Here is a 15,646-nt window from a genome sequence, read left to right as displayed (position 1 = left end):
CACTTTTTTGACAGCACTTGGTGGTTTGTTTACGTGGTGTTAAATTTTGAATTGAGTTTTCTATCTTTGTCCGGCAGATAATGATAGAAATTTATAGTTTTTATTGAAGAGAAAGTGCCTTACATGCGTTTTACAGAAATTGATGCAGTAATCCTTCACGAAATTTCAAATCGAAACTGCTGGATGTGACAAAAAACATGTAAACAAACCACCAAGTGGTGTCATTTGACGGCAAAATGACGTCATCGCAAAATGATCTATATGGAACATCCCGGGCAACCATTTCTTCATGTTTCTTCATTTTTCGATATATCAGTCTTTAAAGACACCAATAGAGAAAATCGATGGCGATCGTTACCATTTCTAAAAGAAATTTCTACATACTTAATAGAAAATTAAAGTTTATTTTATAAAGATCTTCACCAAAATATCGATATCAACCGTCATCTTCGAAAATAAATATCAATTTCTGTCGCCAATTCGTTATTAATCTTTACGTAAATTTTTTTTGTTTTTATTTTTGGCTCGGGCAAGTTTCGAACCCATGCCATTTCTAAACTGTACCACTAATCCTCAGATCTACGACTACTCTTGAGGAGCTTAGATTAAAATGGCAATCATATTCTAAAGGACCCCATGCATGTATATTAACATATTGGCGAATTCGTCTATTTACGAGAGTCGCGAACTAATTTGGCGAAACGCAGAAGAAGATGTTTGGGTTCAGTGCTCAGTTCAAATGATTTGGCCAACATATTGTTAATTTCGAGTTGAACATACATCATTTATGCACATGTATACGCATCGATGCCATTCTTCATTATCCTTTATCAATGTTAAAAGATACAATGATATCAAAACAGAAGTAGTTTTAGATAAATATCTGCGAAGAAAATTGAAGTTTTTGCGATACTTTCATACTGAACAAAATTTAGTGTAATATCTTTAAAGATTTTTATCAAATTACTGACAAAGAAAATGTTTTAAATGCGAGTATCGATCTATGAAGAAGTTCAAATATTCGTATCGATATTATTGAAAATTAAACGTAAATATTTATCGTCACAAAGCTTTATTTTTGTAAAAGAACTACAAAGGCATTTCACGAGTGGTTTACCGGGATGATAAAGCATCAGCCCGGGCAACCATTTCTTCATGTTTCTTCATTTTTCGATATATCAGTCTTTAAAGACACCAATAGAGAAAATCGATGGCGATCGTTACCATTTCTAAAAGAAATTTCTACATACTTAATAGAAAATTAAAGTTTATTTTATAAAGATCTTCACCAAAATATCGATATCAACCGTCATCTTCGAAAATAAATATCAATTTCTGTCGCCAATTCGTTATTAATCTTTACGTAAATTTTTTTTGTTTTTATTTTTGGCTCGGGCAAGTTTCGAACCCATGCCATTTCTAAACTGTACCACTAATCCTCAGATCTACGACTACTCTTGAGGAGCTTAGATTAAAATGGCAATCATATTCTAAAGGACCCCATGCATGTATATTAACATATTGGCGAATTCGTCTATTTACGAGAGTCGCGAACTAATTTGGCGAAACGCAGAAGAAGATGTTTGGGTTCAGTGCTCAGTTCAAATGATTTGGCCAACATATTGTTAATTTCGAGTTGAACATACATCATTTATGCACATGTATACGCATCGATGCCATTCTTCATTATCCTTTATCAATGTTAAAAGATACAATGATATCAAAACAGAAGTAGTTTTAGATAAATATCTGCGAAGAAAATTGAAGTTTTTGCGATACTTTCATACTGAACAAAATTTAGTGTAATATCTTTAAAGATTTTTATCAAATTACTGACAAAGAAAATGTTTTAAATGCGAGTATCGATCTATGAAGAAGTTCAAATATTCGTATCGATATTATTGAAAATTAAACGTAAAGATTTATCGTCACAAAGCTTTATTTTTGTAAAAGAACTACAAAGGCATTTCACGAGTGGTTTACCGGGAGGTACATAAAATTTAATCACAGACAAACAGACATAACTCATGGACGAAAAATCAACAAAAATTATCGTACCTAATATCACAGAGAACAGACATTCATCTTAATTGAGCAGGGTGTGCTCTTGTTAGATGGCGTTCACATCACCAACAGAACAAGCTTTGATTGCCAATGTCTGTCGATGCTTGCAAAACCCTCGTCAAATGCTCATTAAAGCTTTTCACAGTTACTATAGTAACTATCAAATTGTTTACACAAATGTAAACCGGACAAAAGTAAACAACATTTTTCGAAATTAGTTACAATTGAATGACTCGTTTTGAACTGTGCCGGTTAATTTTGTTTCCTTAAATTATATTAAAAAGAATCTGCATAAAATGGTTCGAGTGATTTTCGGAATAAGTAAATAAGTAAGTAAAGTGATTTTCGGCGAATGGATCGACGAGACGGAAACTGCGTATTTGTAGATAACTATCTACAATGGCTCGAAACTCAAACAAATCCTAACGCAAAATGAAAAACGTCTTCCAAAAGATCGCAGCAAATTGTTGTTTTACACATCCGTTCATCTGATTCATCCTCTGCGATGATTCTGATTTCCAGTTCCAACGACTCTCGGTGCATAGACTTAGCAACGCCGGGATTTTGGCAGTTGCCGGCTCCAAGATATTAATAAGGGGACTCGTTTTCCATTTTTCGTACCGATTAAACGGTCATTTCAAATTTAGGTTTAGTTGGGAATGTCTCCGTTTTGGTCAAAGTGGCGCTTTTTAACGAAAGAAGGGGAATTTCCCATAAAAAATACTTGCTACTTCGAGGGATACCCATGTTGCTATTTGATGTTTGGGAATGTCGATCATAGATGGTGCTAGTGTTCAGGCTAAATGTGAGGTACAATAATTTTTCTTCCAAGAGTTATGTCTGTTTGTCTGTGCTATAATGCAGGGTCGAGTCGATAGCACCTTTCTAATGAAATTCTTGATTAAAATTTAATCAAGTATTTTTAAGTTTTTAAACAGCTGTCAGTTTGTTATTCCTTTGCGTTGCTGGCTCTTTTATTTACTTTTAAAACACAAAGGGACATTATTTTCATTATTGTTTGTCATAGAGAAAACATAAAAGAGAAACGTACTATTGAATTGAAACCGCAAGTGCAACTGAATATTATCTAGTTTCTTTATCTCTAAATCAGCAGATAAGTGTTAAAAGTTATCGTAGTTACGTATATCTACTGCTGAACTTTGAACAAGTAAAGTGGACTTTGTACTTGACCGAAAGGAAATTTACTATTTATTTTTTTTCATTGAATAAAAAGTCACGATGCAAAGCAAAGTTCTACGTATTCCACGCAATTACGTTGATGTACGGCACCGAAGAAAAAGTACCCAATCATTGAACAATAATGACTACCAGTATCTGCAACGGACCAGAATCCCAATGTTGCATTTTCAAGCATCACTGCCTAGGCTTCCGATTCCGAAACTTGAAAAGACTTGTGAACGCTACCTGGCGGGTCAAAAGCCATTGTTAATTGAAGAAGCCTTTCGCAAAACAAAGGATAACGTAAACCGTTTTGCCACAACTGCGGGTCCCAAACTTCAGCAACTTCTCAAAGAGAAGGATTCCAAAAACAAACATACCAGCTATATTTCTGATCCTTGGTTTGATATGTATCTTCGAGATCGCGTACCGCTTCCTATAAATTACAATCCACTACTATTAATGAACCCTGACCCAAAAGGAGCTTATAATGATCAACTAATTCGCACGACCAATTTAGTGATAAGTTCTTTGCGCTTCATGAAATCGCTCCGCGCGCAGTTACTCGAGCCAGAAATTTTTCACCTTAACCCTAGCAAAAGTGATACAGAAACGTTCCGAACAGTGGCTTCGCTATCGCCCTCAATAATATCAACATACGTTGCGTATGCATTCAAGGCATTTCCACTGGATATGAGTCAATATGGAGGATTGTTCGGAGCTACAAGAATTCCTGAAACGGGAAAGGATAGAATCTACCGGAATGAAAAGTCAAGGCACTTGCTAGTCGTCCGTAATGGTCATCTCTATTCTGTAGAAGTCCTGAATAGTGCAGGTAAATATGGAAACGGACTCTAAATTCTAAATGAATAACGTATAAGCTTAAGCCAATTTTTCATTTATTCAATTTAATTTGAGCGAATATCTGATGTAGAATGTCTAGCACTACAAAGCACTTTGTATTCGGGAAAAGTGGTTGATCCCTTCCTTACGAATATAAGTTCATGCAGTCCACAATAAATATGCATACCTACCTAAAATCGTTGCATGCGTACTAAAAACAAAACTAACTAATGCCTATTTATTCCTTTTATTCTAATTTTAGGAGAGATTGAGCAACCGGAAACGTTACTTGCTCGTTTCAAGCATGTTTTGGAAGACACACGACCTCCTGCAGAGAGCCCTCTCGGCTTACTAACCACGGAAAACCGTGACACGTGGGCCAAAATTCGTTACCATCTTAGTGAGATCGGTAATGAGAAAGCATTGCGTAAAGTTGATTCTGCATTGTTCTGTCTATGCTTAGACAATCAAACAAGTAATCCTGATCAACCCATTCCAACGATCCGAAATTTTCTTTTCGGAGATGGAACGAATCGTTGGTTTGATAAGTCATTTTCGCTTATCGTTGCTAAGGATGGAACGACGGGTATAAATTTTGAACACTCTTGGGGAGACGGTGTTGCTGTATTACGTTACTTTCAAGAGATCTACAAAGAAACTTTAAGTACTCCATTTGTTCACCCTGGTATGCAACCAAGAGACAATAATAAGTCTGCAGATGTAGTCAAGACGATCGAGTTCAAGCTGGATGACCGTATTCGGGAAGGTGTATTAACGGCTCAAAAGCATCATAGCACAATAACCGACTCATTAGATATGAACTACCTTAAATATGACGGTATTAATAAGAACATTTGCAAAAAGCAAAAAATTAGTCCTGATTCGATAATGCAGCTAGGATTTCAATTAGCCTTTTTCAAACAACATAGTAAATTCGTGGCTACTTATGAATCCTGCAGCACTGCAGCATTTCGCCATGGTCGAACGGAGACCATGCGTCCTTGCACGGTAGCTACCAAGGAATTTTGCGAAACCATCGAAAGAAAACAAAATCCAGCATCGCCAGCTGAATTGCGTGCTATCATGGATAAATGCTCCATGTTGCACGGACAACTCACCAAAGACGCCGCAATGGGACAAGGTTTCGATAGGCACTTGTTTGGCCTTCGGCATACAGCAGAACTAAACGACATTCCGATGCCGTGTATTTTTGAAGATCCATCATATGCTGCGTTAAACCATAATATACTATCCACTAGTACGTTATCATCACCGGCTTTGCTGGCTGGTGGTTTTGGACCCGTAGTCAAAGACGGGTATGGCATCGGTTATAACATACAGGAAAAATTTCTAGGAAGTGTAGTTACAAGCTACAAGCAGCATCGAAATGGGAATGAATTCATTAATTGCCTGCAAAGTGCCTTCGAAGACATAGCTGATGTACTGAAGAAATCAAATCCGTTAGCAAATTAAGCTCCGGTACTATAGAATGCTTTATGTCGTACTATTTATCGAATGCAATTCGATCTAAGAATAAGACCAAATGTAAACGCAATGTATCGCAAGCTAATCATAGTTATGATAAATTTGTTATAAAGCTTTTTTTCCTAAATTCGTTACAGAGTTGGTTATTGAGGTTTAAAGTATTTTTATATTGAGTATAATCGCATTTTTATTCGTCAATAAATTTTTATATGAAAGAAGTATCTTATTTTACCTAAAACATACTCGAAATCTCGTCTGTGGTTTTGCTTTACACAGCCCCTGTGGAACTCAGCTTCATCAAGGTCTACTGACCTCTAGTACTATCCTGCCAAAGTAGCTAACTCCTAGTCTTCGCAGACAACCTCGACATCATTCATCAGTTCGCTGATAACTGGTGAATGTTCAATCGTGTCCTGCTTGTTGGTCTCCAATTTACGCTTTCACGCATTTACGTGGACAACCGAAGGCAAATCTTGCTTACGAAACAGTGGTCTGAGCCTACGTTTGGTCCCCAGAAGGACCGCACGTCTAAAAAGTAAAGCAAAGCTATGGGTGAAAATGTCCTTTAGAAATTGACCCTTCTTTATCGACAGACTTCGCAGCATTAGAGTATATGTACAAGAAAATTACGGGGCTATTAACTCTGTAGCGGCGCCGAACAGTCGACAACAGTAACGTGGCCGATTGCACAAATCAATGATTAAACATAAACAACGGGTAACAAATTTATATCTATACAAATTCGCCATCTTTTGCCATTCCATTGGTTCAGAAGCCATATTTTCGCAATGGGAATTTTTTTCGGCGGATATTGAAAACTTGAACTGTGCTGTTCTCAGCAAAACTGCCTAATCTCTAAGTTAACTACTCGAGATATTTGTGCAGTCACAGAAGACCTCGCCGTGAATTATGTTTACACGCACTACGATTACTGTTCTGCATACTTACTACATGGGATCATCGAACGACAATATCCAACCCCTCTCCTGCCCACCCACAGTTTTGCTACGCCCATAGTATTGGTATCAGTATAACCACTCGTGCCGTGAGACATGTGTTCCTGTTGTAAAATCTCCTTATCAGGAGGGAACTCCGTTTTCCTTCCTGTTCTCATGAGGTATATGATGACACAGGACAGGACAGATGAATAAGGCAAAAAACTTTCGCACGATTGTAAGCAACATGCTGCTCGAGCCACGAATGCTAATGCTGCAGATAGTCATGTTGATTTTCTGTGTGTTCAAATAAAAGATTAACCAAAAATTGGAGCTGCACTACATACGCTTTTCAGAGTATACCTCAGCGGATGGATATATTACTGTTATTAATTGTATTCTTTTTTGTTAGCACACGATGAAATTTTTCAAGTTTATTATGAATATCTCACATTTTTGTGACTGATGTATTTTGCTTAGAGACTGATCCATCTTAAACTGTCTATTTCGAACAGAGATTAGATTTCCAGTAGACATCAAAGTATAACGCTGGACTATAAAACCAGTCGTCGTATCTTCGAATCTCAGCTGTAGGTGAGGCTGGTTGTTATATTGAATAGGATCATAGCTCTAGTCCTCTTGTCCTGTACCTAGCCGTTGCGAAGTGTGTCGCATAAAAACAGAAAGTAAAGTTTCGGAATCAGAACGTACAAACATAGTACCTAAGCTTGGCTTTGATTTAACGTAATCTATAGCCGAAATACCTTGTTAGAGAATTATTTTCGGTTTGAGGCTCCATGTTTCCCATCATTTTGGAACATATACCCATAGCCCAAGACCGGTTTGTTTGAGAAACCCCACCAGCCTCATTCGACATCTCAGGTAACCAATAAGCATTTCCAATGCAATTTTAAAGCAAGCCAATAAGCATTTAAGTTGCCTTAAATGCTACTCAAATGCTATTTTGGCAAAATATGCGGATACTTGACTGCTAGCCCTCTTATAGTGCTGACCATGATGTATAGAGCATGGTGAAACGCTAATGATCAACAGTAGGCGAAGTGGAGTAAAAGCTTTTGTTGTGCAGGGCAAGGGACGGCACGATGCTCTGTGACGTAGGAAGTTTGCAGCTTTTTCTCGTTGCTTTGGTTTTATTAACAACACCCATAGCAACAAATGTTTGTTACAAATTGTTTGCTATCTGCTAAAAGGAATCACTTGCTTGTGATCGATGACAAAATATTTGTTTGGTTTTACGAAAACTAAAATTAAGGTAAGTAATACTGTAATAATATTTATAAGCGGTTCTAATGTATTCTTTTCAGCTGCAAATTCACCCAAATACCGGCGAACCAACACGCATTCTTTTTCCAAACGGACGTTAATCATTCGGCACAGGAGAATTTTATCCAGTTCATGGTGATGAGGTGAACGAAAGCAAGCTGCTAATTATAAAAGAATGGCAGAAACGGGAGAAAGCGCATCTGCGAATCCGTCGCCTGCCAATGAAACTTTTTACCTGTCTTATAGTGGGATCACGACTATTAGCTCGAATGCGTAAACTCCAAGGTTAAAACCACTGCAGCGGAGTTGAATTCATTTGTACAAGCTCGATTTGCATGATGGTACGAAAAAGTAGTAAAAATCACCGCTACCTTTATCCCTGTCCCCTGTAGTGAAGTGATCGTTGCCACACAAGTGCAGCGCCATAGCAAGTGCATGCAAATTTTACAAACGCACCCGTCAAAGAAATGAACGCTTCACCAAGGAACCTCCTCTATCACACCGCAAAGGCGCAAACGGCTTAGATCCAAAAACATGATAAATTGTCAGATCCTCTACAGGCTGCCGTTGAGTCAGCACCACAAATTCAAACCATTCAAATTGTCACGCAAATCATCCCCCAAACATAGAAAGTATCGTCGGAACCGTACTATGTAGAGGTGCCTATTGAAACAATCAACTCTAAAGCCGGGCCCGAATACGCTGATACCTTGGAGGCGAGAAAAGCGTATAAAAATTGACAATGAACAAGAAGCAGATGCTTCGGTTCATTACTTTCAAGAAAAAACCTGTTTATGAAAAACTGTTATACATTATTATTAAATGATACATAAATAGAAATATGATTTTTGATTTAGAAATAAATACTTTGCTTTAACTCTGATAGTTACGCTATGACAAGAACGTCATCATCAGAAAAGCGCACTCCGCCTGCCTTGATGTTGTTGTATATATAACACGAGCACGTGTTTTAGACTGTAAGCTTTTGTAAAAAAGATGCCTACGTCACAGACTTTTATAGCTTTTTTCAATATGACTGCTTCTGCTTTTCGGCATACCGTTTCACCATGCTCTATACACCATGGTGCTGACAATGCTTATTTGCAGCTAGTTACCAACAAGAAGAATTTAAATAGAATTGTGGATGCCAATTTACAACAGTTATGCAGTCGAAAAGCTGATAAACAACAACCTGCAGTATAAAACGCCAGGTATGCTAATAAACGACTGATTTACTGCTTATTTTAATGCTTATTGGTTACCTGAGATGAGACAATTTTCACGAGTTTTGACAATTTTTAATCTTCGGGGATTCCTTATACATCTTCTTTCTAATTCTGGAAAGGGGTTGATTCCACAAACCTCTTTTAGTTGGGATTGAAAATATTTCGAGAAAATCAGTTTTTTGTTGTTTTCCTTACAATTGTGTCAAAAGCACATGTGGGGTTTCTCAAACAACCGATTCAATTATTCAGCACTCGTTTTAAATATAACTGTGATTCGAAAAGTTACAAAAAAAAAGCAGTTGTTTTAATTATCACTGCGAATAAGACTGTCAAGGTGTCATCATGTATTTCTTCAACATCAAGATATAGGTAACACAAATTGAATTTTCTAGATCTCATTTATTTGTCCGCCCTATGGTCGATAATCTACGAAGCAAGGATGATAATTGATTTGAAGCCATTTGCTTATTGGTAAAAGTGGATCAAATTATAATAAAATTTATTTTAACATTTAATATCATAAAATTAGTTTGAATAAAACTAGTTAATGAAAAATGACAATAAAAACCAAAACAAAGAAAGACCAGGAAATATTTTTTGCTTCGTTCACTTTCACAGCCTATGCGCTTGTGCCTTCAACATTTGCTCGGGTTGTCGACATGTTGATGTCAGCTTAGAACTGACAAATGGATAGGATGTGACGTAGGATAGGATATCTGCAGTCTGCAGCAAGACAGGATCTTTTGAGTAACTTAGACGGAATTTCGGGATTAGGATCTTTCTGCTCACGGAAGGATTTTTGGAGGGTTGAAAATGCTGATTTTTTCTCTGAAAACCATCGATGGTGGGAAAGCGTTAGCTCTCCGCGTCCGAATGTTTTCCATTTGCTTGTGACTTTGAATTACCTATAAATTCCCATAAAGAATACCACAACGCACCACTGCTCGGAAAAGTGATCCATTTGTTCCGAAACTAAATGCGATACTATAAAACGTTCAAACATTGTTCATATTGCTAGGATATTTACACTTGGTCCGCCTATCCTTTCTTCACTATTAAATTATATTTACAGATTATCCTCACGGGAAACCATTGTCTTCCGAGAGAGACAATTTTAGAGTTCCGCTTCATTATTGGTCATGAATACACTCGCGCGTTGTTTTTCGTGACAACCGTTGGATGAAGAGATCGCTAGTCCTGTGGAGGTCCTTCCTTGTTGTTGTCCGGTTATTCCTACACGTCATCGCAGTGTCTGCCACCCCTCCGTTGTTGATTTATTTTATTTGAACTGTCACTAGCGACAATAAAATGCTCCTTGTGTGTATTTGTATGTGGACATCTGAACTTCCATTGCGAGATCGTGCATTCCCGCATCATTTATTCTCGACTGCTAACAGCTTGGCAAGCAATTCTGATGCTGACAATTTGACCATATCAAATCAAATTATTACGAATCAATTGTCGGCTATATAGAAGTATAGGAGGTATTGATTGGATGACTTTCTGCTAAATGACACGGCGTATGAACCAACCATCTACCAGTATGATCATGTTTGATTTTAGTCCAGATTTTAATAATTCGACCGCTTTATAGTCTGAGCACGTTGGGTAGAAATGCGTTCGACGAGAATGTTTGGAGATAGCTTGAATTTGGATACGATTTCCTGATCGATATGCGCCATTAACAGCAGATAACATTATTTACAAGCTGTGGTATACCATCAAAACATTCATACCCATAATTATTATCACATAATGGTCAATACAGACCGGCCTGGCTGAAATTCCGAGCAGCTGCTGATCCATTTGAGATCCTCGAGCATGTGGTGCCTTTCGTCCAGAAGCTTGCTTCGGCGACAATCACCACAGAGACTAGCGACCTTGGCACTATACACCGGTAATGTTCATTATAAGTTTTCACGTCACGTACAACATAACACACAATTTCTTTATCTTCAATACATCACTGTTCCACCTTTCCTGCTGTACTACTGATCAAGGTAAGATGAGCTCTAACCAGCGAATCATATGCTTCCTCAATGTGACCTCGGAGAAACCGTTTAGTTCAAATCTTATCCAACAGAATAGATCGCTATAAAGACGCCAACGATGAGCGATCAGCTGTGCGAAGGTCGGTCGACAAAAGCGATTGGCGGATGACATGTACCCTAATCGCGTAGAAAACACGAAACGATGGAAGCAGAGCGGAATAGCAATTGGAACTTAAAAATTCACGTTCGCGCTGATCTTGCAGTCAATTAGTTTCTTCACACTAGTCGTAGTCACGCCACACGAATCAGCATCACCAGCAGTAGTACCAGGGGTTTCTTGCTTTGAAATGAAGGTGAAATTGAACGTCGAGAGCCAATCGAAACACCTCTCCTCGCTTTCAAACGCCAACGTTTCACTGATATAATCCACCGGGCAACTGGGACGGTAACTAAATGTATGATAAATAGTATATAAATTATTGTTGACCAAAATAAATAATTATGTTTTATAAGGGTTAGATAAAAGGAGATATCGCCATCATATTTCCGTCCACCTAGAAGGAGAATTATTTGGAATAAAGTAGAAAGCATTCCTCTTGTAAAAAACCGGAATGCATCAAAACTGAATAACAAATAACTGCGGCACGAACGAAATATTTCGGTGAACCTAATTGAAAACCTAAGACCTAAGAAATGTAATGTAGCCGTTCGTGCCACGCAATGAGCAACGACCACACATTGTGTTGCCAAATACCTAACTCGGAGAAATACGTACGCTTTTAAAATGTTTTTCAGTGCGTTTTTGCGCTCTCGCTCAACGAACCAGTCGATCAGATAACCAGCCATCAGCGGGGCCTTGCGATACAGTCGGAAGAATTTACTGTAATTACCAAGAGCCCACGACGAACGTAGTTTAAGAACAAATTGTATCACTTCATTTTCACGTTCGGCGGGAGTAAGCGCTTTTAGAATAGTGGTCAGATCTGCAAAATGAAAACAAACATATACTACCGAACACATATATACCACCCAACAAAATGTTACCAAGCGTGTTTTTGGTGAAAACATAGTAGAGGACTCGGTATGCAGTAAACTCCAATATGTTCTCGCCTCCCACCTCTGAATATAGCATTTTCAGCTGAGTCTGGCACTGATTAAATTCTTCGTGGTCACCCTTTTCCATTGCTATGCGGGCATGCGTTTCATATACCTGAACCGTGAACTCATCTCGAATGCCTTGAACCTGCAAAATAAGTAATATTAGTACAAGATTGAGAGCACAAAAACGCTTTAGATGACAATTATGACTATGCGAATTACAATATTTGGTACATCAAACTAATCAAAATAGTCACTTTACTGTACATAAAATCTCCTGCCAATCTAGGATCACTTAAAACCGCACGAAATAATAAGTTCCCCTAACATACGACTACAAACATTCCACTGAAATCCAAATTCAAATAATTTATTTTGAGCCGAACTGAGCTTGAGTTAAACTGGAACATCATTTGGCCAACCATGACTAATAACGGTACCTACTACAGAATGTTTAAACCACTGTCCAATAAGTAACTATACGATTATAAGACAAACTGATCACTAAATAAAAATATAGCAATACATATTTTCAAATTTAATTTTGTGATCGTCTTAAAATGCCACATATCATTTGTACTCACCGTCAAATCCTGTCGGATAGACTTAAGTTGATCGCATGCATAGTAGTAGTCCTGTTTTTCAATCCACTTGTTCTTAACGTTCTGCAGCGAGTATCGAAGCACCTCGACTGGCCGTACCTCGGACGCAGCCGGCGCTTTCGTAAGCCGCAGGAAGTTTTTCTCCAGATCGCGACAGGTACCCACGATGTGTAGATCAAATAAATCTAAACCAGTGTCGTTGTCACCTGTCGTGTCTTCGACGAACAAGCGGGACTGCGATGGCATCTGTAATCGTTTTTTCAACGGAGATGCTAGAGTGGGAGGCGAGACTTTTTTGGCGTTAGAGTTATTAAACCGAGCTGCTCGTTTCTTGAGTGCTTCCTGGTCTCCATCAATATCACCGCCGATCTGACCATGTTCCGAATAGAAACCAGAACGTTTCTGATTTTTTGAAAGACCAGATTTTGACTTCAGGTTCGACTTTTGATTCTTGGATTTGTAGTTTTTAGAGAACGTGCGACTGTCCTCGCTACTATCCGAAGAATGACGTTTTCTACGAGGTGACCGAGATTCGGTGCTAGAAGAACGACTATGCCGACTGCGATATCTGCTTGGAGACCGCGACCCTGAGCGAGAATTGCGCGATTTTTTCGATCCAGATTTTGTGCCCAAACGAGAACCAAGCGAATGTTGATTTGCAACATTCGCTACACTTTTCCTCGTGTAGTTCTGAGAATGTCTTTGATTGTAGTTGTTGCTCCCGCTATTGGGACTGTTACTCCTTCGGGAATTTTGATACTGACTGATACTCCCTACAATTCCAGAATTTGATGGTTTGCTATTAGGAACAATCGTTTCCCTTTCGCTATGTACACTCGGTACTGGTTCATTATCCCAATCTTTTGTCCACAATTCACCTTTGTTCGCGGCTGCTGTGATACGACCTTTCAAACAAATATCGATCTGGTCTTTATCAAAATCTGTTTTGCATTTGGCGTAACACCGCGCAACAAAATTATTCAAACTTTCTGGCCAAGCATCTGTGGGATTATTAAACGGGTCCGGTTTTTTTGCCACAGGCGGCGGAGGTACTGCAGTGCTGATTGTACCCCCAATAGATGAGCGATTCGGGATTGGAGGCGGAGGGCGACTAAGATCTGGAACTTGCATAGTTAACGGGTAATGACTGTTTCCATCTCCTGATGGTGGCATCAAAGGTGGTATATTTACTGAGTTAAATATTGGTTTGTTCGTAGCCTGTTGATTTGTTATATTTCCGTTCATGTTTTTGTTCTTTTTCTTCTTGCGCTTGCCATTTTGATTAAACTGCTGTTGCTGTGGCTGCTGTTGAGATTGTTGTTGTTGTTGAGGTCCAATATTTAACGGATTCGATTGAACCAAAGGGCTAACCCGTTGCGGCTGTTTACTGATGTTAAATCGAATTGGACCAAACTGACTGGGAGCTTGTTTAAAAGCTGGCATACTTCCGTCCGTTTGCTGCTGGGGAGAGCTAAAAAATGTTGTCTTGTTCAATAAACTACCTGAAGATGGCGACGTAGATGATGAAGTTCCGAGGTTATCATCAACGGATAAGTTTGTTGGTCCAACGGCCGGGAGTGGAGGTGGCGGAACATTAGTGGGGACTCCTCCACCAGTGTTGAACTGTAACTGCTGATAGTACGCATTGCAATACTGCGCATATTGGTAGGCCATTCCAAAACCGTTGTTATCGGAAAAACCGTTCTTTGACGGACCGGAGTTATCTGGCGTGTTCATACGAATACTAGGTAACACAGTACTTACTATAGTTTCACTAGCACTACTCATAATACCATGAATCAAATTATTAATTTCAGCTTATATGCTGCTGCTCACGACCTAATTTTCACTGCAAATACAAAAGGGTAAATTCAAGATGGCGGATTTTTATTGAAATCTTTTCAACAAATAAAATACGTCGATTGCGTCTTTATACAGACACTTTAAGGGTAGTTACCTGTATGACCTTTTGATCTATTTGGCTAGCTAATTTTCAATATTGGTTTGTCAGAAAAATCTGCAGTTTTTTTTTATTAAACGTGAACTTTATGCACCAGCACACTTTTCTGTGACGACTCGATTGACGATTGAAACAGAAATGCCAGATTTTTTAAAAGAGTCAGCAGTTATACTCGAATTCGAAACTCGAATCCAAGGGTTTACCAACAGAAATGATTACCTATGATTACATGCGGACGAGGGGTTTCCAGTAAGGCGTATCCAGCTTTTTACGAGCCATAAAGGCGGACGTGTTCGTAATATTTAAACAGCATTTTTGACATTTCCCTAATTCGCGTTGACGGCATTAAACGATCTTTTTAACACTCATAGAAATGCCCGTATGTACGTGTGGGTGAAAATCTGCCAAAATGTTTCGATCTCTTGCGCTCTTTAAGAAATCGCTATTCCGCTTCACCCCTACAGTAAACTTTTGGAGGTAGCAGCAGCTTACGTTCGTCAACGCGAATACATCGCACGTTTTCTTTCCGCGCGTTCATGGTAAAACTAAGGCTGTGAACCTTTCTTTTCTCCTTTATGGCACAGACCTTTTGATCCATAAATGAAGGCTGTGAATCATTTCGCGAAATTTTTAACTTTTTGGTTAAAATTTGACATTTCGATGGTTTTCCGAAAATAACCCAGCTCGGGAGCATGGTTAGTTTTAACCAAGTTCTGAGAGCCAATGAGATATGCACAGGTGAGGAAGAGAGCTTCGACAAGTTTCACTGATTTTTCGTTAGATTTTTTTTACATTGGTATGGATGCTTATCGCATTATAAATTTGTTCAAACAACCCGGTTTGAAAAGAGATGAATTTTATCTATCAAATAAAAGCAAATGAACACCAAAAATCCCTCCGATTTCAACTCGGACAAAAAAAAACAATATTTTCATCCTCACCTTATATGCTCTCATTGAGCAAAAAAAACTATCAATCC

At 38.5% G+C, this 15,646-nt stretch overlaps 2 protein-coding genes across 5 annotated transcripts; one reads left to right on the top strand and one right to left on the bottom strand.

Moving 5' to 3' along the window:
• The first annotated feature begins 3,085 nt into the window (after positions 1–3,085).
• On the top strand, positions 3,086–5,748 carry LOC128741904 (carnitine O-palmitoyltransferase 2, mitochondrial). Of its 2 annotated transcripts, XM_053838016.1 has the most exons (3): positions 3,086–3,232; positions 3,299–4,078; positions 4,349–5,748. In XM_053838016.1, the coding sequence occupies exons 2-3, from the start codon at positions 3,304–3,306 to the stop codon at positions 5,557–5,559; spliced, it is 1,986 nt and encodes a 661-aa protein (XP_053693991.1). In that variant the 5' UTR covers positions 3,086–3,232; positions 3,299–3,303; the 3' UTR covers positions 5,560–5,748. The 2 variants fall into 2 exon arrangements, with proteins under 2 accessions (XP_053693991.1, XP_053693990.1); XM_053838015.1 differs by having other exon boundaries at positions 3,086–4,078.
• A 3,660-nt stretch (positions 5,749–9,408) lies between these two features.
• LOC128744576 (leukocyte receptor cluster member 8 homolog) lies at positions 9,409–14,788 on the bottom strand. Of its 3 annotated transcripts, none has more exons than XM_053841692.1 (5): positions 14,665–14,788; positions 12,690–14,556; positions 12,052–12,250; positions 11,783–11,990; positions 9,409–11,456 (listed from the first exon to the last, which is right to left on the bottom strand). In XM_053841692.1, exons 2-5 carry the CDS (start codon positions 14,493–14,495, stop codon positions 11,240–11,242), a joined length of 2,430 nt encoding a protein of 809 aa, XP_053697667.1. In that variant the 5' UTR covers positions 14,496–14,556; positions 14,665–14,788; the 3' UTR covers positions 9,409–11,239. The 3 variants fall into 3 exon arrangements, with proteins under 3 accessions (XP_053697667.1, XP_053697666.1, XP_053697665.1); XM_053841691.1 differs by having other exon boundaries at positions 9,409–11,990; positions 12,690–14,411; positions 14,472–14,556; XM_053841690.1 differs by having other exon boundaries at positions 9,409–11,990.
• Between the last annotated feature and the right edge of the window lie 858 nt (positions 14,789–15,646).

The sequence above is a fragment of the Sabethes cyaneus genome, chromosome 3, assembly GCF_943734655.1.
Source record: "Sabethes cyaneus chromosome 3, idSabCyanKW18_F2, whole genome shotgun sequence".
NCBI classification, from domain to species: Eukaryota; Metazoa; Arthropoda; class Insecta; order Diptera; family Culicidae; genus Sabethes; species Sabethes cyaneus.
This window is presented reverse-complemented; position numbering and strand designations above follow the sequence as displayed.

What these genes read in the sequence shown, in the direction of transcription:
- LOC128744576 (XM_053841690.1), bottom strand. Translation starts at nt 14,495, where the DNA reads ATGAGTAGTGCTAGTGAAACTATAGTAAGTACTGTGTTACCTAGTATT. An exon ending in CTATCCGACAGGATTTGACG is followed by an intron (nt 12,251 to 12,689) that starts GTGAGTACAAAT and finishes CTTATTTTGCAG; the next exon opens with GTTCAAGGCATTCGAGATGA. An exon ending in TTTCACCAAAAACACGCTTG is followed by an intron (nt 11,991 to 12,051) that starts GTAACATTTTGT and finishes TTCATTTTGCAG; the next exon opens with ATCTGACCACTATTCTAAAA.
- LOC128741904 (XM_053838016.1), top strand. Translation starts at nt 3,304, where the DNA reads ATGCAAAGCAAAGTTCTACGTATTCCACGCAATTACGTTGATGTACGG. An exon ending in AGAAGTCCTGAATAGTGCAG is followed by an intron (nt 4,079 to 4,348) that starts GTAAATATGGAA and finishes TTCTAATTTTAG; the next exon opens with GAGAGATTGAGCAACCGGAA.